Raw genomic sequence first — 21,854 nt, 5'->3', positions numbered from 1 at the left:
TATATGTGTGTCTATATCTACACAAAGCCTTTCTCTTCCCTGGAAGAGCTCTTTCCTTTAAACTCTTCCTAAGCAGTGAGCATAGTGACCTTGCTCTTTCATGTTGAACACTATTGCCTGGTATAAATACTCACTCAATAAATTTGTGTGGATAGAATAAATGAGTGACTGAAAGTGTTCGAGATTAGATTGTGAAGCAACCCACTTAGAAAGACTTCCTGGCTCTCTATGTTACCAGGAAACCTGGTACACACTTTTTAGGCACTACCTTCAGCAACAAAAGGGAAATAAAAGACATTCTCAGAAATAAAAGGGAAATAAAAATAAATGTAGATAGAGAAGGAAAACAACAAGAATTTTTTTCGCTAGCAGACTAAAGAAAGTTCTTGAAACAGAAAAGAAAGGAAGAATGAACAATGAAATGACCAGAAATTTGGATAAACACCATAGATTATCTTTCTCATGAGTTCTCTAAATTGTATTTGATGATTGAAATAAAAATTATAACATCATTTGATGTTCAAGACAAAATAGGGGAGATAAAGTGTTCTAGATGGAAATGGACTATTCATGATTCACTCAAGGGGATAAAACCTAGATCTTAGTAGACTATGACAAGTCAAATACATTGTAAGACCCAGGGTAACCACTGACAAAATCATACAAAGCAATTTACTCAAAGGTAGTATACATAAATCAAGATGGAATTATCGAAAAAAAAAGTTCAGGTAATTCATAGAAAGGCAAGAAAATAAAACAGAGAAACAAAGTAAAACAAAAGAGAAAACAAAAAACAAATACTTAAATGGTAGAAAAAGCCTAACATGTCAAAAATGTAAATGATCTCAATAGCTAAATTAAAAGCAGAGACTGGAAGAGTGGATTAAAAATCCTAGAATCTTTTTTTTTGTCTTTTTTTTTTGTTGTTGTTGTTATTGTTGTTGTTGTTGCTATTTCTTGGGCCGCTCCTGCGGCATATGGAGGTTCTCAGGCTAGGGGTTGAATCGGAGCTGCAGCCACCGGCCTACGCCAGGGCCACAGCAACTCGGGATTCGAGCCGCGTCTGCAACCTACACCACAGCTCACAGCAACGCCGGATCGCCAACCCACTGAGCAAGGGCAGGGACCGAACCCGCAACCTCATGGTTCCTAGTCGGATTCATTAACCACTGCGCCACGACGGGAACTCCAAAATCCTAGAATCTTAATTTTTTTTCTATCTTCTAACCAAATCTGCATTTGCAATCTTAGGAAATGTATCTGCCATTTGCTTCAGGGCTGAAGCCAAAATATCTTAAGGTACTGTTGGTATCTCTTCTACAAGAATGTAAGTTCTGTGCAAGATTTTGTCAGATTCATAGGTATAATTATTGCTATGGATTGAATTGTGCCCTCTTAAAAAAAAATGCATTGGAGTATAATCCCTAGTACCTCTGAACGTGATCTTATTTGGAGATAGGTTTTTTATAGAGGTCATCAAGTTAAAATGATGCCAATGGGGTGGACTCCAAACCAATGTGACTGTTGTCCACATAAAAGAGGGAAGTGTAGATAGAGATAGACAGGCATAGAGGGAAAATGTGAAGAGTGATGGGAAAAGATGGGCGTCCACAAGTTAGGAAATGTCCGAAGCTACAAGAGAGAGATCTGGAAGAACTCTCTTCCTTTTCTCTTTCCTTTAAACTCCTTCTGGAGTTCTCTTGTGGCTCAGTGGATTAAGGATCCAGTGTTGTCATTGCAGTGGCTTGGGTCTTGGCTGTGGTGCAGGTTCAATCCCTGGTCCAGGAACTTTCACATTCCAGGGGCGCGGACAAAAGAAAGACAGAACCAGAAACAATACATTCCTCCTAAACAATGAGCATAGTGACATTGTACTGTTTTTTGGAGCACTCTTGCTGGGTATAGGTACCCATTCAGATCCTTGCCTCACAAAGAACCAAACGTGTCAACACCTTGACTTTAGACTTCCAGCCTCCAAAACTATGAGACAAGACATTTCTGTTGGTTAAGCCACACAATTTGTGGTACTTGGTTACAGCAGCCCTTGGAAACTAATACATTTATAGTACTTGGCTCAGTGTATTATATACAGTAGACAATAAAAAATTGTTGAAATAAGAAATGATGGGAATTAGAAGCCAGGGTGTTGGTATTCTGGGAGACAAATGGGGAAAGGGACTGGGAGAATTTAATTTTAAGGACATGGATTTTCTTTTAAAGTCCTATTTTCAGTTTTGTACTGTATTCTCATCATCAGCTATGCCTGAGACCCCTGAATCCAGGGTCCCTCTGATTCAGTGTGGCCAAATGAAACTCATCAGTCTTCTGCTCATTTTGGCTCCAGCAGTCACCTGGCTGTTTAGTGCAGGGAGGTGATCTGAGCACCAAAATGCTCCTTCCATAGATTTCTAACAAATCTGCCTGTTTTCATTCCTGCCCATAACCTTGACCTCAGAGGTACCTGGTGTCTCAAAGAGCTAAGTCTTTCTAGTATTTTTTTTGGCGGGCAGGGAGCTTATTTGTTTCTTATTGGTTTTTTTCCCCCAGAAAGTGGTGGATATAGATTTCTCTAGTCTGATGAGGCATTTAGCATTCTTCCATCTGCTGTACAACTTCCAAAATTCTGTTTCCAGGGGTTATTGTTCCTTCTCTCATTCTCTTCATCTTTTCATACCTTTGTAAAATTCTGTACTGTCACTGAATGAGGTTTGGAGAAGAAGAGACTGGCATATGTTCATTCAGCATGCTTGATTGCAGGTTGGTTTCGTTAAAAAAAAGCAATGAGGAATTCCTGTCGTGGCTCAGCGGAAACAAATCTGACTAGCATCCATAAGGATGCAGGTTTGATCCCTGGCCTCACTCAGTGGGTTAAGGATTTGGCATTGCCATGAACTTTGGTGTAGGTTGCAGATGCGACCCAGATCTGGTGTTGCTGTGGCTGGCTGTGGCGTAGGCCAGTGGCTAGAGCTCTGATTCGACCCCTAGCCTGGGAACCTCCATATGCTGTGGGTGCAGCACCAAAAAGACAATAATAATAATAATAATAGTAATAATAATAATAATAATAATAATAGTAATTATGAGATATATTAGTGGCAGGAGTAAACTGTATTTGCTAGGAACCATGATAAACCTTATGTATATGCTATCTCATTTCATTTTCAAAAATACCTTGCCGTCAAGGAGCTTACATTCAAGTTGAGGAGATATGCCCGAGTAAAAAGCCACGAATGGTGCTGTGGAATTTTCTTGTATCTGTAACTAGTAGGAGTAATAGAAGAAGGTGAGGAGTTTCATAGCTTGTGATTCTCTTGACAGTTCCATTTTCTGGCCCACACCTACAGCATGCAGAACTTCCTGGGCCAGGGATCGAACCCATGCCACAGCAGAAACCAGGGCCAAAGTGGTGACAACACCAAATCCCTAGCCTGCTGAGCCACCAGGGAACCCCTTTGACAATTCCATTTCACAGAGCAAATGTTATCCCTCTAATTATGAGTCTGAAGACTTGGTTCCTTGTTCCAAACATTTAACTGTGCTTCTAGCCTCTATGAACCTCAATCTGCAAATCTTTGAAATGGGGGTAATAGTTTCTGATCACTAAATGAATTCTTCCAACTATTAACATATATAGACACTCCTGGAAGGTAATAATAACAGACCTGGCAGTTTAAGAATAAACTCTATAAAGTACATTTTGGTTTATATAGCCATCTAGGGACTTCCTCTGTGGCTTATAACATAACTACTTGGCCTTGCTTCTTCAGTGGCTTTGGCTCGACCCCTGGCTCAGGCTCAACCCCTGGCTCAGGAACTTCATATGCCGCAGGAACGGCGAAAAAAAAAAAAGAAAGAAAGAAAAAAAATAAATTGTCATCCAGAACTAATGACATACCATGCTATAAATGCCCTTTCATTTGGGAAGAGTTTGAGGCCAATGCAAGACTACTTTTATCAATTGTTCAGCTCTCTTAGGAGATTTAGAAACTTTAAGGAAGGAAATGTCCTCAGTATTTAATATTGTCCAGTGGAAACTGTCCCTATATATATTTGTCATTACTGATGAGGAAAACAACAGAGTCTACTCTTGCTTACTTTAGTATAACCTGAGTTTTTGTAAACTGCCCTGTCATGTCTCATTTCTGATGAGTATACATATGTGTTCTTTAAAGACACACAGATTATAATCAATCTGCAAGGCAAAGTTATTGCAAAGCCACTTAAATAAACTTTTTTTCTACTTGCTCATTGAAAAGTGGAAATAACAGCTATTTCCTAAAATAATATTTAGAATTAAAAGAAAAAGAATAAAAAATTGATAAGTGAAGCTCTCAGCACAGTGCCTGGCATGGAATCCAAGCCAAACCATGTTTATGATTATTACTTACTAATATTAGCAATGACTTTTTTTTAATCTGAGGATGCTGCTCCCAACCAGGTGACAGGTCAGCATCCTCTCACACATTGCCTATATTACGGTTATCTTTTTTTAAAATGATAGTCACTTAAAAAGATAAAATGTGGAGTTCCCGTCGTGGCTCAGTGGTTAACGAATCCGACTAGGAACCATGAGGTTGTGGGTTCGGTCCCTGCCCTTGCTCAGTGGGTTAACGATCCGGTGTTGCTGTGAGCTGTGGTGTGGGTCGCAGACGCAGCTCGGATCCCGAGTTGCTGTGGCTCTGGCGTAGGCCGGTGGCTACAGCTCCGATTTGATCCCTAGCCTGGGAACCTCCATATGCCACGGGAGCGGCCCAAGAAATAGCAAAAAGACAAAAAAAAAAAAAATGTATCCACTCTCTCTAGGTCTCTGGGTTTCTTTTACCTAATTTGCTCTTACCTTTAAGACACAATTGAAGTACCTTCTCCATTAGACTGTTTCAACTCCCATGATTTGGTAAAATTGGCCATCTCCTCATTTGGTCTCTACTGTACCCAATACTGACAGATGTAAAACATTTCTGTCCATTCTCTTCCCATGTCTTTTCCTCTTTATTCTAAATTGTAAGCACCATGAGGGTAGTTATCTGTGTTTCTCCTGCTTATTGTTTGGAGAAGTGAATGAATGAACCACGAGTTTCCTGTCCATTTGACAGGTTTTTTTTTTTCTTTTTTGGGGCCACACCCGCAGCATATGGAGGTTCCCTGGCTAGGGCTCAAATTGGAGCTACAGCTGCCAGCCTACACCACAGCCAAAGCAATGCCAGATCTGAGCCACATCTGTGACCTACACCATAGCTCATGCCAACACTGGATCCTTAACCCACTGAGCAAGGCTAGGGATCAAACCCACAACCTCATGGTTCCTAGTTGGATTCATTTCCGATGTGCCAGGACAGGAACTCCTTTGTTTTGTTTGTTTGTTTGTTTTGTTCTGTTTTTGTTTTCTTTAGTTTTAGTTTTTGTTTTTTTGACAGTTTATAAAGAGTATTGACTCCAAAGGTCCTAGTAGCCAGTCTTGTATGTGACTGCTCTAGGCCTTTACACTAGTCTCACAGCTTCTCAATACTGTCACTGTTAATTGTAGGTAATAATCACTTCTGTTCATCAAAATACTGCAAGTGAATGAGTTTTGAAATCTTCTGAGTGACATGTCAACCCAAAGTAAATGATTACTTACCCAGGCAACCAGGAGCACCAGCAATGCCCCCAAGGGCAGTTATTTGGAGCGTTTTCCAGTACCTGTTGGGTGAAAACAACATCCTCCATTGTAAATGCCTCTGGGCAGGGAAGGGTTGAGGCCAAGGTAAATCCATTTATTACATTGTTAATTGGACTTTTATACAATCTATACTTCAGTGCTGTCCACTTCTTGGGGCCCAGTTTGGGGCATGTGTGTTACAAAGGAGGTGCTAGGCTGATCTTAAGCACATTGCAAAGTCATAAGCACTTTAAATCATGTTATCCCTATTTGCACATAGTATTTAATAAATGTGTTATAATTATTAGTATCATCATTGCCATATAGTCATATAGCCTAACCAGGATAGTCCCAGCGTTACTTACTATCTTTGCACAATCCTCTGGCATCCTCCTTTTCACTGTGGTCATTTTTACTTTAAAAATGGAAAGAAAAGTAGTTTAGTATTTTATTTATTTATTTATTTATTTTGCTTTTTAGGGTTGCACCCAAAGCATTACGAAGCATTACAAAGTTCCCAGGCTAGGGGTCAAATTAGAGCCTCACCTGCTGGCCTACACCACAGCCACAGCAACGTGGGATCCCAGCGGTGTCTGCGACCTATACCACAGCTCACGGCAATGCCAGATCCTTAACCCACTGAGCGAGGCCAGGTATCAAACCCGTATCCTCATGGATCCTAGTCAGGTTTGTTAATTGCTGAGCCATGAAGGGAATTCCTAATTTATTATTTTAAAAGTTGCTTTTGGGAGAGTTCCCACTGTGGTTCAGCGGTAATGAACCTGACTAGTAACCATGAGGATGTGGATTTGATCCCTGACCTTGCTCAGTGGGTTAAGTATCCTGCATCTCAGGAGTTGCAGTGAGCTGTGGTGTAGGTCGCAGATAAAACTCATATCCTACTGTTGCTGTAGCTATGGTGTAGGCCAGTAGCTGCAGCTCTGATTTAACCCTCTAGCTTGGGAACTTCCATATGCCACACATGTGGCCCTAAAAAAGCCAAAAAAAAAAAAAGTTTGCTTTGGGAGTTCCCCCTGTGGCACAGAGGGTTGAGAATCCAAGTGCAATGGCTGGTCACTGCAGAAGTGAGGTTTTCATTCCCAGATGGATGGATGCAGTGGGTTAAAGGATCCAGAGTTGCCACAGCTGTGGTGCAGGTCACAGATGTGGCTGGGATTCAGTCTGCCTCGGGAACTTCCACATGCTGAGGCCGCGACTATTAAAAAAAAAGGTTGCTTTTGTAAGACTCCATGTCTAACCTCCACCCCTGGGGGAAACATCAACTGTTTCTTCCTTTCCATGTCCATTCATACCTTTTTACACTGCCAATTCTTTTCCTAGGTTCCCTTTCTCCTAATCCCACTATAAGGATGGAGCCTGTCTCATTTACTTTCTTCTTCCTCAAACCCAGCTGGGCTTAATTAATTTTTTTGTGAAATGAACGAATTATCCAGCCTGCTTCTTCTGGATTATTTAGACAAGAGTCCCTCCCTTGTTCTTGCCTGCCTATAGATGTGCTGAAGTCTCAGGGCTTCCCAGTGGCCTCAGGATCATCATCTTTGAAAGGAGAATATAAATTTCTGTTCACCAAAAAAGATTGGAAAACTATTAAATTATAACTAGAAGTTAATAATTTCATAAGGGCCTGGAGAAAGTGTTACATACCAGTCCCCAAAATGAGCTTGTTGGTTCAGCTTGTTGGTTCAGCACGCCATCTAGTGCCTGTCAGAACAGCAAGGTGTATAGTAAACATTTTTGATTTTTCCCCAGAGGTATGAAGTTCACGCAGAAAGTATCATTTGCAAGAGTGAAAACTCTTTCTATCTAAAATTCATAAAACATACTAGTAAATAATTAATCTTTGGTGGCATATTTGAATTGTATTCACTGTATAGGAACACAAAACTCTTTTCTTTGATTTTAGTTCAATTGATATTTTCATGTGTGTGTGTGTGTCTATGTGTGTTCAGGGCACATATATTATAATCAGTCTATAGGCTGTCCTAGGAAAAGTCTCAATTCGCAATCTCCATTTCTTTATTGGTGAAGTAATAATGATTGTAATTGTAGTCATAGGATGGTGGTGAAATGGAGTGAAAATGGTTCTTATAATGCCAGGTGCATAGAAAGTATCTTTATTAGTATTATTGACGCTCAAACAGTTGCAAAATTGTGCCATGCTGTGGTTAAAAAATATATGTATAACTTTTAAAATTATATATATAATTTTTGAATTTACAACACAGCAGTTACTTTTCTAAGAACCATATTAGTATCATTAATTCTCATCGCAACCTATAAAGCAGGTACTATTATTGCCACTATATTTATCTTTTTGCTTTTTTTTTTTAAGGGCCACACCTGCGTCATATGGAGATTCCCAGGCTAGGGGTCCAATTATAGCTGCCGACCTGTACCACAGCCACAGCCACACAAGATCCAAGCTGCATCTGTGACCTACACCACAGCTCAGGGCAACGCTGACTCTTTAACCCACTTTGCAAGGCCAGGAATCAAACCTGCAACCTCATGGTTACTAGTCAGATTCGTTTCCACTGCGCTGCCACAGAAACTCCTATTGCCACTTTATAGATGAGAAAATTGAAAGACATAGAGAAGGTAATAAACTTATCTAACAACAAAGTTGAATTTGAACTCAGGCATTCTAAGCCAGTCTTTCTGATAAATATACTATGCCTCCTCTGTATTTTTTCCTGGACTATTTTATAAAATTCAGGGGCAAATATGTTAACTACCATTAACATACGAAAATATGTTAACTACCATTAACTATGAATGTTAACTACCATTAGCTAAGACATCTATATATGACCTGAAGCATAGCTACAAATCCTTAGGCAGGCTAATATTGTAAGAATTTGATCCAAACCAAATTTTTTTCGACCTAAGAAGGTTTAGGTGAGTTTAAGTAGCAAAAAATGGTCCACCTTAAATATTGACAACTCACAGGTCTCTCTGACAGCTATTTCAGCCTGCTATTGAAAGTATGCATACACTTAGTATGCAGAATGCAGGGAGGGATAGTATGCAGATGTGGTGAGTGTCCTCATAACCTTTTCCTTTTGAGTTTTGAGCAAGGAGTGAACTCCAAGAACAGCAATATAGGGCGTAGATTTTGACTGACAGTGTTGATCAACCACCACTCCCCAACATATATACACATGCGCGTGTGTGCACACACACATCTCCCTTCTCTGACGGTCAAGCTTCTTTTCTTCTTGTTAGAATCTCTTCTCGAGGTCTTCCTTGAGTTAGGTTCTACGTCCTATGACGGTTCCGAAGCTGCTCCAGAAGCATACGTAACTGGAAAGAGTGAGCCAGCTTGGTGGACTGGGTCTATCTATTCTCATTCATCCCTCCAAATTAAGAAGAGTATCTGCTCCTTAGGGTCACCCCCAAACAGGAGGCTCCCATGGTGCAAGGATGTAATGGAAATAAACCTCGAATAAGAGGTTACTGTGTGCTCAGCATCCGCCACCGCCCCCCGAAGGAACTATACACATCATACCTAATTTAATTCTCACTATATTCCTGGCTCGGGGAGTCGGTGGGGAGCATTACAGAGGAGAAACTAAAGGCTGGGAAAGCCTAAGAACTTTACAGTCACCCAGACAGTGTACGGGGGCGGGGCGGAGGTGGGGTATATTTGTTTTGAAAACAAATGTCCTGGCTCCAAAGTTGCAGTCTTTCCTGCCACTCTTTTTTTTTTTTTTCTTTTAAAGGCCATTCCTGCGGTATCCTTCCATTCTTTTGCGCTAACAGCTCAGTTGTGTGCTCCACTTTCAAGTAGCCTTACAAATCTCGGATTAGCCAGGGAATGCTAGGATCTTGAATGTGACAGGGAAAGAGAAAATTTTTTGAGTTGACCTTTTAACACATAATATTATACACACACACACACACACACACATATATATATAGTAATACATATCATAGATTTTATATACAAACCTATAGATAGTATATATAGGACATATGTACATATAAACTATACACACTATATAAAACATGTAGTAGTATAAATATATAGTATTAAATATACTACTACATATTTTACATATGAATCTACATAGTATGCACAGTATTATATATTTTATATGCATTTTATAGTATATAGTGTAAATAAACACACGGTATTTGTTAATTATATAAACAACTATAATTAATTGTATGTTTAATAAACATCGGCAATGTGACTTATTAAATTTAATATTCAGTTTTAATTTCTAAGGTAGTAAATAGCCACATAAATATGTAACTTATATTAACAAAACTTTTGGGGGGGTCCTACTAATTTTTAGGAATGTGAAGCAGTCTTGAAATCTAAATATTTGAGAAGCACTAATCTCAATTATTCTCTGATACTTGAATTTCCCAAGTGGATTGGTAAGTACTTGAAGGCAAATGTCTAACACAAATATTAACATTTTTGGTTTTTTATTCCTTCATTCTCTCACTCGTCTGTCTTTCCTATCAGCTTTATCACACTGTATGATAACCATGTTTTTCTATTTCAGCCTCACCATATAGAATTCCCTAAGGAGAGAGAGTTTACTTGGCTGATCTTTGTTTTTATTCTCTCTCCTGGTGTCTTTTGCTAAATGAGTGCTCAGTAAGTGTGTGAAAACTCACACATAGCATAGTAATAAGCCAGGAAACAAAAAAATATATATGTCCTAAAAAATCTATCAAAATTCATATGTCATTTTTCCCTCCCAGTCATTGTATAAAGCCATATATTTCTTCTGATTAAGGCGATTGCCTAACCTATGTTTGTATCTTGTGCTTTATAAATGCCTTCATTAGAAGCCTGAGAAGGTATAAAAAACAAAAATCTTCTCATTATTGACAAATCCTTTTCTTTTGTGGGTGGGTTTGACTTTTGAAATAATTTAAAATTGTTTGAAAAGAAGCTTGAAGGTGGTTACAAAAACCCTGTTCCTTGTGTCTCTTATGTGGTTCTAAGAGCAATTCCAAAATGTCAGGTAAAAGTGTTTTGCAATGCATCGTTTCTTTTGTAATACTCTCTATGTATTTATTGAGCCCCTACTCTGTGCATTAAGACTAAGTTCTCTGTTTCCCCTGTAATTTGACAGTATGTCAGGGACTAAGATACCGAAACTTTGGTCTCAGCCCTTGAGGTATCCGGACACTGGTGGGGCAAACCATGTGGCTCAGGTCTGTTGCTTCCTTGTTGGCCATATGCCTGCAGAGATTGGGAAAAAAAAGATAAAAGTTCCTCTGGATTATTAGTAAGAATGGTTTGTGAGGCTGAAACCAAGAGACAGACTGGAGGGTTTACAATCCTATTTAGGCTGCAGATCTCAAAGTTCTTTTCTTTGGCATATATATATATATATATATATATATATATATATTTTTTTTTTTTTTTTCCCAGCTATCCTACACTTTGCACTCTCTGAGCAGGCACGCTAGTGGAGTGCCTGCTTTTATTAGCCCCATCCCTTGGTGACTCAGGAAAAAGCAGGTTTTAATCAATTTTATTTGGGGCCTATAACAAGCAGACAGAATCCTATTTGGGTTCTGGAAGTGAAAGAAAAATCAGCTGTCTGCCCTGATCCACACACCTGTCCCAACAACTCTTCTCACACTCCTTTGAGTGTGTCTTGATATTCGAATCGTTCTCTTTCGAGCTCCATTTGAACTTAACATTCTACTCTGCATCTTTAACGCTGACCTCAATTTATTGCTATCTTGTGTCATCAATTTTTTTTTTTTTTCTTTTTAGGGCCTCTTCTGTGGCATACAGAAATTCCCAGGCTAGGGGTTGACTTGGAGCTGCAGCTTCCTATATACACCGCAGCCACAGCAACAAAGGATCTGAGCCACTGAGCTAGGCCAGGGCTTGAACTCCCATCCTCATGGCTACTACTCAAGTTGGTAACCCACTGAACCATAACAAGGAACTCCAAGACCATCAATTTTGAATGGGAAGACCACACCTTTAATCTGAATTTTCCCTGGAGCTAGTTTTAGATCTTTTGTCGCTAACAGGCTCATCAATCTTGTTTCAAAGCCTAAGACTCCATGGGACATCTATAGGCTCTAAGGTCACTTTGAAGGTGGTGGTGAGGTCCCTCGTGGCATAGTGGGTTAAGGATCCTGCATTGTCGCTGCAGCAGCTGTGGCACGATTTGGATCCCTAGCCCAGAATCTTACACATGCTGTTGGCATGGGCAAAAATAAATACAGTAATTAAAATAAAATAAATAAAATAATATGTGTGACTCACACTGTTTCATTGTATAGCATGGCCTTAGAGCATTTGATGACCCACAAGTGGACTTAGAGAATCTCTAATACAGCTTGAAAAGATATGAATAAATATCTTTGCTTTTTTTTTTTTTAACTTTTCTCGACATGACTTACAGGGATCAGGAGAAAGGCTACTGGTTTTTCTGCCTTCTGGCCTCTACTATGTGGCCAGGAGGTTGAGATCAAGAATTCGAGTGGCTGGTGTCCTAATAACTAGATCTCTGGATTTTGATTTGCAGATAGATAGACTTGATTGATTTAACCTCAGTGATCATACCAGAACACTGATTCACATTAATCAATCTTACACGCTGCTGCTTTGCAAAAAGGGACACCAATTTGCAGTGAAGGGAACTTCAGTAACCTGGTAATCAAGACTCCACACAGCTATTTTCCTGGTAGTTATGCACACTTAGCTGAGTTTCAATGAAGAAGGTGCTCATTGCACACAGAAATCAGAACAAAGCGGCATGCTCTTTATTTTTTTTTTTTTTGCCAAAATACATTAGTATGATGAAGGTACTTTAGTTGTTTGTACACTTTCAGTGATTTCTTACAATTCCTATGCCCAAAGTCACACTGATGGATGGCAGGTCTAAAGTGATTTTCTATGGTTGCTAATTCATCCATAGCTAATCTTATTAGGCTGTTAATTCCCAGAGGACATGAGCAGTAGTGGACAGTTTCCAAATGTTGAATGAATGTTATTCAGGGAAACCATGGGGTTATCCTTAGTCTCAAAGAAGTTGTCTCCTTTTTCATTCACCACTGAACTTAATTTGTATAACCCCTTTTGACTACCACATCTAACAGACATCTTTATTACATATTTTCATCTAGATGTAGTAGTAAAGTGAACTTGAGAATAGAACACACCTGGCCCAACTTAGAGACGATGAGAAGAGGTGAGCTTATCAGCAAAAAGTCGTATCATAATTTTTTTGTTCTAGTCTTTGTCCTCTATTTCTCTTTAAAAATGTGCCATTTTCAGCTGTTTCAAATCTGTGGTTCATCCTAAAAGTCAAAAATGTATCTTGTTGCTTTAAATTCCATCTAGACCTTTGAGTTCCCAGTTAGAGAATGTCCTTCTATACCAGGACATGTGTTAGACATTGTTTGTTATTGGAAGTAACCTAGAATTTTCATGCGCTGAAATGCATCTCTTTATTGAAGCATACAAAAATAAATAAATATATACACACTTATTTGAAAACAGATCATCTCAACTTCCCTGGACTGCCAAGTCTACTGGGGTTTATTTGCAGGCTTGTGTGTGTGTGTGGGGGGGTCTCTCTTTTTCTCTTATTATCCCTATTCTTGAGGGCCCGACCCCCTACCTGGCACGACCCAGAGGGGAAACCTGAGAGCTTTTAAAAAACAGCCCAATTTCTTGCCTTTGGAGAAGTGAAGAGTGCCCCGCCCCCATCTATGAAAAGAGGCATTTGATAGTTTCAATGTATTCAAATCAAAGATTTAGGTCTCTAACCCCCCACCACCCAGGACCCCCCAAGGCCTACGAACCCCCTCCCATCCCGCCCTAACTGCTTTGGACTGGCCCCAGAATCCTTGTCCCAGTCCACAGTTCCTGTGGGTCTGTACGCAGAAATCACAGAGGACCTGTGTTACTTCCCTTGCGAAGAAACAGAATTCTGGTGAAAATTTAGGTGGAAATCATTTTGTGTTTGGCCCCCAAAGAAGGGAAGCATGTGCCCAACCACCCCTGAGAAAAAGAACTTTCAGGGGCAAAGGAGCGAACAGGTAATTTAGAAGAAAAACAGAAAGTGGTCTCCGACTGCCCAGGATTTCCCTAGGAGTTGGGGGAGTTGGGGACGCCTGGACGCGTAGTCTTGGTGGTTGCGGAAAAAATAAAGATAGATCACGAAGCCTGAGGCTTCTCGGATCCTTTTCCGAGCAAATCCGAGTGATTTGGTGCGAGGTATTTTAATATTTTCCCCTTTTTGTGCAGTGGAACAAACACAACTTGGGCGCACCGCGGCGGCTCAGAGCCTGCCAGCCAGGCGGGCGACCGGAGCACCAATCAGCGCGCGCCTGCGCTCTATATATACGGCGGCCCGACCCAGGCGCGGCTCCATCGGCGCTTTGCCACTTGTACCCGAGTTCTCGATCTTCATCATGTCGGAGACTGCTCCTGCCGCTCCCGCCGCCGCGCCTCCTGCGGAGAAGACCCCGGTCAAGAAGAAGGCCGCCAAGAAGCCTGCTGGGGCGCGCCGTAAGGCGTCCGGACCCCCGGTGTCCGAGCTCATCACCAAGGCTGTCGCTGCCTCCAAGGAGCGCAGCGGCGTGTCCCTGGCTGCGCTCAAGAAGGCACTGGCGGCTGCTGGCTACGATGTGGAGAAGAACAACAGCCGCATCAAGCTGGGTCTCAAGAGCCTGGTGAGCAAGGGCACCTTGGTACAGACCAAGGGCACTGGGGCTTCTGGCTCCTTTAAGCTCAACAAGAAGGCGGCCACCGGTGAGGCCAAGCCCAAGGCCAAGAAGTCGGGCGCGGCCAAGCCCAAAAAAAGTGCTGGGGCAGCCAAGAAGCCCAAGAAGGCCACGGGCTCGGCCGCCCCGAAAAAAGCCGCTAAGAAGACCCCGAAGAAGGCGAAGAAGCCGGCCGCAGCTGCTGTGACCAAGAAAGTGGCCAAGAGCCCAAAGAAAGCTAAGGCTGCCAAACCTAAGAAGGCTGCCAAGAGCGCGGCTAAGGCAGTGAAGCCCAAGGCCGCCAAGCCCAAGGTTGCAAAGCCGAAGAAGGCTGCACCCAAAAAGAAGTAGGTTGCTGAACGTCTGCTTCTAAAACCCAAAAAGGCTCTTTTCAGAGCCACCACGGATCTCAAAAAAAGAGCTGTGTACTTCAACTTTGGTCCTACTTGTCTTGTCGCTCTACACTTAAACCTTTCTAATTTTTAATCCTAAGGCGGGTTTGGGCGCGAGCTGAGGCGGACACTACCTTGGAAGGGCGGAGAGGCCGGCGGAGCAGTGCAGTGGGCGAGTAGACAGACCCTCGGCCCATCCCTGTGGGGTAGCAGCACCTTGCTGGGTCTGCCTCCCCGTCAGCAGTTTGCAAGGGCTTTCCGGCGCCTGGCGCACTTGGGACATCCGCCAGCCCCACCCCTCTCCTGTGAACAGCAAAAACAACCACAAATACATTCAGCCAGTTTTCAGGCCGAAGGGATATTCCGATTGGGCTAAAAACCCATTCAAAAGTCCCGCCCAGCTACCGGGTTGGCTCCCTGCTCCAGCCCATGATTTTCACGCTGTGTTTCATTGGATGGTGGCCGGCCTCCATCCATGTTCTATGTTCTCGGATGTTTGTTTTCTTACTGTTGCATAAACCCTTTTACTTGATAGAGCCAAGTGGTGTTTTTCAGCGGTTTTCCATGTATCCGAAAGTCAAGTTGGTGTCTACTGAGGGCGTTGGTAGCGTCCAACCCTGGGAGGAGAGTGCGTGCTGGCGCCCTTGCCCCACCTCCTTCCCCGCGTTGCGTTCTTTTAATTCCTGTTTACCGTGGCAGTAAAAGAACAGGTGAAAAACTGCTACGCCGGCGGCAACGGCTCCTCCGCCCAGGGCAAGGCTAGGCTAGGGATTTTTTTCTGTTCCTCGCATAGTTTAACTTTGGATAAATGTGTGACGGTTTGGGGCACATTAAAAACAACTTTTAGTCGGCCATTTTGTCCTGGCGGGCCGGTCCCAAGTCATTTTAGGTAACTTTAACATCTAAAAATCGGAGATGTTTTAAATGTATTTTTGTGCAATCCAAATGTTTCTACACGAAAGAGAAAAATATTGGTAAGGTATTGGAAATGGGGCGTGATTTCTCTAATAAAGGGCTTTAATTTTCATTAACAGTGTTATCTGTGGGGTTCTTTCATATGCACGGTGTTTCTCCTGGGTAGAGAAAGTCCAGCGCCCTGCTTTTATTCTGGGGGGGACGCGGGCGGGGGGCGCAAAGAATTTCTCAATTCCATTTCCTGGGACAGGGGCATGCCTGCAGCTCAGTACTTCAACCATTGCCACAAGGCCAAATCTTCTTGAGTTAATTGCTGGTTGTCGTGGTAGTGGCCCCAGAGTTCATTCCTCATCTTAGACACTATAGGAGAAACCAAGAAATCTAGTGGATAAAAAGAGCAGATTGGATCCAAGTGCAGAGAAAAGCAGCGAGAGACCTGTAGCGAGTGCTGCAATGTCTGGATCTCTGTCCCCTTCTGAGTTCCTGGTGCTTTGAGCCTTCTGACCTCCTGCCACTGGGGCCTCTCCAGTTGGCTCGGGTTGGGTCAAGTTGCAACAAGCAGGAGACCGAATAAAGACACTCCAAATACAATATAGTTTGTGCTTATAGCACCATGTACTTAACGTATGTGTCCCCTTACTCCTTCAAATAATTTCAAGTCCACCATTTGCTTGATTTTCACATCAACTAAGAAGTAGGGGAGGAATCACTAAGCAGAGAGTTAGTTTTCTTCATACCTCTTGTGAATGCCCTTTGGGGTGTAAACTTACTGGGTTTCTATATAGCCGATCCTAACATTGAATGTTTCCTGCAAGCGTATTTGCATAGATGAAAATTGTCCTTTACTTTGAAACAAAACATGGCTCAAAACCGAATATGAACATTTTTCAGTAAGGATAGAGGAAGGGTTCATTCACAGAGAGCTAAGTTATAGTAAAAGTCTCTAATTTTACCTGGACTTGAGACACGGTCTTAAACAATGTTTTCTCAGTTTTGCGCATGTTCTTTCATTTTGTTCCATTCCCTCAACTGTTTGTATAGTCACTGACTTGGGTCTAATATAGCCATTCATTTGAATACAAAAACTGGCTAGTTTAACAAAAAGATCCTTTTCTTGATTTTGTTTAGTTTATAAAACCTGCATCTTATTTTTAATTTAACTGTATGTGCTATTTTATTTTATTTATTATTTTATTTGACTGCGCCTGGGGCATATGGAAATTCCTGGGCCAGGGATTGAACTCCTGCCACAACAGTGACCGAAAACACTGCAGTAACAAGGTAGGATCCTTAACCCACTGTGTTAAAAGTGAACTCCAATAAAACATATTTTATTTTGACATTATTAGTATCATTTTCAGCATTCACTTTCCATCATAAAATAATGTTGACAACAGCAGTAATATATTCAAATAATTGTCCAAACATGGGTAATTAACCAAAAATGGCAGGGAATATTGCATGAACTAAACTGACTGATAATTCAACAATGAAAATTCATGCATGTTCATGAGTGATAGAAATGTAACCCAGACATTAAGGGTTACTTGCAGTGTATTTTATTCTAAACTTTTTTTTTTTTTTTCCCCCTATACAGTGCTCTCATGGCTGAAAAGTTAAGTATCTTATTACGTCCCCTAGGCGATGCTCTGGGCATCATTTCTTCTATGCCTGAGGGGAATGTAAAAGGTAACTTTAGTTGAAATCCATGCCAGAGAGGAGAAGGTCCAGTACAACTTGTGATAACGTCATTAGAGAATTTCAGAAGGGAGCAGGGATTTAGGGCACAATGGTAACAGCAATAATGTTGAAATCTATCATTTCTTGAGAATTAACTTACAGCATGCCAAGCACTGTTGCTGACCACTCCAAATTTATTTTCCAACACATTCTTGTCACAGCACTTTGAAATGTTACTGAAGCTTGGTCACATTAAGTTTCTGCTCAGCGAGCCAATATATTTATCCTTTGTGTAATAGTGCTGTTCCTCAGAAATGGAATAAAAGTCACATATGTAATTAAAATTTTGGGGTTTTGTTGCTGCTGCTTTTGTGCGTGTGTGTGTTTAAGGCCTCACCTGTGGCATATGGAAGTTCCCAGGCCAGAGGTCGAATCAGAGCTGCAGGTTCTGGCCTATGCCACAGTCACACCACAGTGGTGCCAGATCTGAGCCACGTCTGAGACCTGTGCCTCGGCTTGTGGCAATGCCAGACCCTTTACCCACTGGCAAGGCCAGGGATCAAACCCATATCCTCATGGCTATTAGTCAGGTTCTTAATCCGTTGAACCAAAAAGAGAACTCCCTATAATGAAAATTTTTCTAATAGCCGTATTTTTAGAAAGTAAAATCTATTTTAATAATATTTTAACCCCCTATAATCAAATTATTTCAACAAGTAATCTAAGGCAAAAATATTAAGGAATTTTTTATTCTATTTTTCATACTAACTCTGAAATTTAAGCGCATCTCAACTTGGACAGGTCACATTTCAAGTGCTTAACAGCCCCTTATTGCTGGTAGCTACTATCTTGGACACTATAGCTCTATAGCAAATACTGTTAGGACGACACAAGAGAATACTTGCTCTGGCGTAGAATCAAGGTGTTTACAAGGCAAGATTTAAACTGACCTGGTTCTGAAGTCTGTAACTAAAGACCATAAAGTGCACATGGTCATCCTATCTACCTCATCTCATACCAGGCCTTTGAACAGAAGAATCTGATCACAGAATTTAGCCTACTTCAGGACACTGCAGCCACTTCCCCTTTCATCCCAAGGCCATCTGGCTCCAAGACAGAGTTTTATCCTTGAGGAAGAAACTAGATCTGATCATCCATTTGGGGGGAATCTTATTGAATCAAAAAATATCTAGTGTTGATTTGGTATGAAACTCTGTGGCAATGATATTTACTAATAGTATGAATTTGGCCAATTCACTAAAATCTCTAGGTTAAAGTTCCTCTTCTGTTATAGAGAGAGTGTGAGAGAACTTGCTTTCAGTGTTGTAGCAAAAGTGATATATGTATAATTCAAACAAATCAGTTCATGTGGTCCTCGATCCATGGAAAACTGTCACTATTAGCTATTAGACTTCTCCTTCCAATGAATCGGTGCCTTTTATTTTCTTCCTTCCATAGGGGCCTCTCTAAAGGAAGATTATTTTCAATACAGAATGGGTCAATGTCAATAACATCTGTGAAGTTGTCCCAGCAAACTCATCTGCACACTGGAATTGTTCCTATTGTTCAGAGTTGACTTTATATCCTCCCAGTGAACTTTCTCCTGGTAGCTCTCTTTGAGAATGGTACCTTCATCTAAAGCAACAGGAAAAGTAGTGCTCTGAGTCCGAGAGTCATCCAGGATCAGTGATTCTCAACTCAGAGCACTCTGCTGAGGTATAGTAGAACTTTAAGGGGATAGGGAAGGCCGTGGATATTTTGGAAAAGCATAACCGGTGCTGAGGGGTAGATTTACACTGAAGCTAATGAAACTCTAGTGCCACATCCTGTACTTCCAAGGCCCTGAAAGGGGCCCATGGGAGTAGGTTGATTTGCTCTTATTTATTTATTTATTTATTTATTTATTTATTTATTGTTTTTTAGGGCCACACCCACGGCATATGGAAGTTCCCAGGCTTGGGGTCGAATTGGAGTTGTGGCTGCTGGCTGGCCTACTCCACAGCCACAGCAACTCCAGATCCTAGCAGCATCTGTGATATACACTACAGCGCAAGGCAATGCTGGATCCTTAACCCCCTGAGAGAGGTGAGGGATTAAACCCTCATCCTCAAGTATACTAATTGGGTTCTGAACTCACTGAGCCACAACAGGAATTCCTGTGAAGAATTCTAAATTTTACAAATCACACATGAAAGGAGCATGACAGAAGATTTTCTAAATTTGAAAACAATCCTAAAAACATACATTACTAATAGTGCTTTGAAGCTGAAATTTTGTTGTCAAGAAAGTAAAGTATTCACCCTAAAGGGAATACTGAATTCTCATACCACTGTCTATACTGTTTAGAAAATATTACAAAATAATTGTCCTTTAAAAATGGAATTGGAGTATGTAGTCAAAAAATATGGAAAAAATAAAGCATTATAGTCTTGTATTTAATAAAATGTGCTATTTTCTGAATTTCATGACTATGGTTTTGTCTGTTTTGTAAAAGTAGAACTTGCTGATATTATAAATTGTCATTATCTAGTTTGCAATTCTGTTTGTAGTTTTGAGTCACCAAGTTGTGTAAGCTTTAGACCTCAAAAAAACCCTTCATTACTGTTACTTCTACTTGTGGAAAATTTAAACACATTTAAATGGGTGTTTTTGTTTGTTTTAACGGGGGACTTGGGTAGAAAAGAGGAGAGCTCTAGAGATGCTGCCTTTCAGTATCTCAAATTCCCTTGACTTAAAGATGCATAGGCACATATCTTTGTTATATAAATTTAGTGGATCTCTGGTGGTGTGCTTTAGTTTTTATTGCCTGAATCCCATTTGAGGCAAACCAGTTGCAGATGTCGTTGTCAGATGTAGATGTTTATGGATACTGAGATGAAATCAGGAGGGCTAAAAATATTGGCAGCACAGCCAAGGGTCTCTATGTAGAGGCAGTGATTAAAACACTGCTGACATTACTGAGCTTGAGAATTTAAGCAAACTACCACATAGTCCCTTGGGTAACGCAAGCCCAAAGATTAGGTTTCTTGTACTAAAACTTCTCGCCATTTAACTCTTAAGAGTTCAGCTATCTTATTACAGCTGCTTTTAAATGAAATTGTGGGTGGCTCTGAAAAGAGCCTTTTTTCTACTATAAAGAAAAAGCTTTCTTATGCTCTCTCCCCACGGATACGGCGGGCAAGCTGGATATCCTTGGGCATGATAGTGACACGCTTAGCGTGAATGGCACACAGGTTGGTGTCCTCGAAGAGCCCCACCAGGTAGGCCTCGCACGCCTCCTGCAGCGCCATCACGGCCGAGCTCTGGAAGCGCAGGTCCGTCTTGAAGTCCTGCGCGATCTCGCGCACCAGCCGCTGGAACGGCAGCTTGCGGATCAGCAGCTCCGTGGACTTCTGGTAGCGCCGGATCTCGCGCAGAGCCACTGTACCGGGTCGGTAACGGTGGGGCTTTTTAACGCCGCCGGTGGCGGGCGCGCTCTTGCGGGCCGCCTTGGTGGCCAGCTGCTTGCGCGGCGCTTTGCCGCCAGTGGACTTACGCGCGGTCTGCTTAGTACGAGCCATCACAAGTGCAGAAACACAAATTGTGTCTGAAACGCGCCTAGGTTGTTCTCTTTAAATATAGTCAGAAGCATTCTGATTGGTCTTTTTAATTTTTCAAATGTACCGCGCGATAAAACCATTGGCTGAGAGGTGAAGGCGGGACCAGTTTATTATCGGAGAGTCTGATTGGATGAATTACGAATTTTCAAATAAATGTTGCATTTCATCCTATTCCAACTACTCCGGGCAAAACGAACCGTTTCAGGACCGTGTTTACTTTTACCGTGTTCAGTAAATGTGAGTGGGACTTGATTCTCTATTCTTGAAATGCTCGAAGGTCGTGAATCTTGCCGGTCCGCAGGCGAAACTGAGTACAATTGTTGTCAGTCTTTCTCCTAGACAGTTGGGTTAGTTTTTAAATAAGTCTCAGCCTGGACTACCCCTTTCCAACTCTGGTTAACTCCCCTAATCCCGAGATTCTCTTGTGAAACTACACAGAAGCGTTCTTAGGTGTACTATTTGACAAATTACATTTGATATTGAACTGTTTGCTTACAATGTTGTAATAATTTCACTTAAATTCAAAATTTTGAAAAACCGAGCAAGTTTACTGGTCAAAGGCAAATTTCCTTGCTTCTCGCTACTTCAAGGCCGCGTGATTCTCCTTCCTCCTTTTTGTAGTTTTGTGGGTTACAGAATTTCCACCTGGTATACACTAAAATACTTGTTGTGAGACATCCTGCTTCCCTGGAACTGTTCTAACCTCACTGTGTTACAAGACAGACAACCACTAACACAGCATAACCTGGCTACCGGATTTTTGTGTGTGAAAACGTGCATAGCTCTGAAAAGAGCCTTTATATTACTTGTAAAATGGCTACGTGTTTTGTCTTGACTTTACTTGCCCTTGGCCTTGTGGTGGCTCTCAATCTTCTTGGGTTGCAGCACTGCCTGGATGTGGGACAGACA

At 41.5% G+C, this 21,854-nt stretch overlaps 2 protein-coding genes across 2 annotated transcripts in view; one reads left to right on the top strand and one right to left on the bottom strand.

The window, feature by feature from the left end:
* The window catches only part of LOC125136316 (uncharacterized), a 52,718-nt gene that overhangs the window by 15,555 nt on the left and 15,309 nt on the right, over nucleotides 1–21,854 (bottom strand). Inside the window, exon 4 of the mRNA XM_047797039.1 lies at nucleotides 20,576–20,943. Coding sequence (XP_047652995.1) covers nucleotides 20,576–20,943 — 368 coding nt within the window. The remainder of the gene's footprint in view (nucleotides 1–20,575; nucleotides 20,944–21,854) is intronic.
* Nucleotides 14,014–15,782, top strand: H1-2 (H1.2 linker histone, cluster member). The gene has a single exon (XM_047797023.1). It carries the CDS (start codon nucleotides 14,069–14,071, stop codon nucleotides 14,708–14,710), a length of 642 nt encoding a protein of 213 aa, XP_047652979.1. The 5' UTR covers nucleotides 14,014–14,068; the 3' UTR covers nucleotides 14,711–15,782.

The sequence above is a fragment of the Phacochoerus africanus genome, chromosome 9 (genome assembly GCF_016906955.1).
Source record: "Phacochoerus africanus isolate WHEZ1 chromosome 9, ROS_Pafr_v1, whole genome shotgun sequence".
Taxonomy (NCBI): Eukaryota; Metazoa; Chordata; class Mammalia; order Artiodactyla; family Suidae; genus Phacochoerus; species Phacochoerus africanus.
This window is presented reverse-complemented; position numbering and strand designations above follow the sequence as displayed.

What these genes read in the sequence shown, in the direction of transcription:
- H1-2 (XM_047797023.1), top strand. Translation starts at nt 14,069, where the DNA reads ATGTCGGAGACTGCTCCTGCCGCTCCCGCCGCCGCGCCTCCTGCGGAG.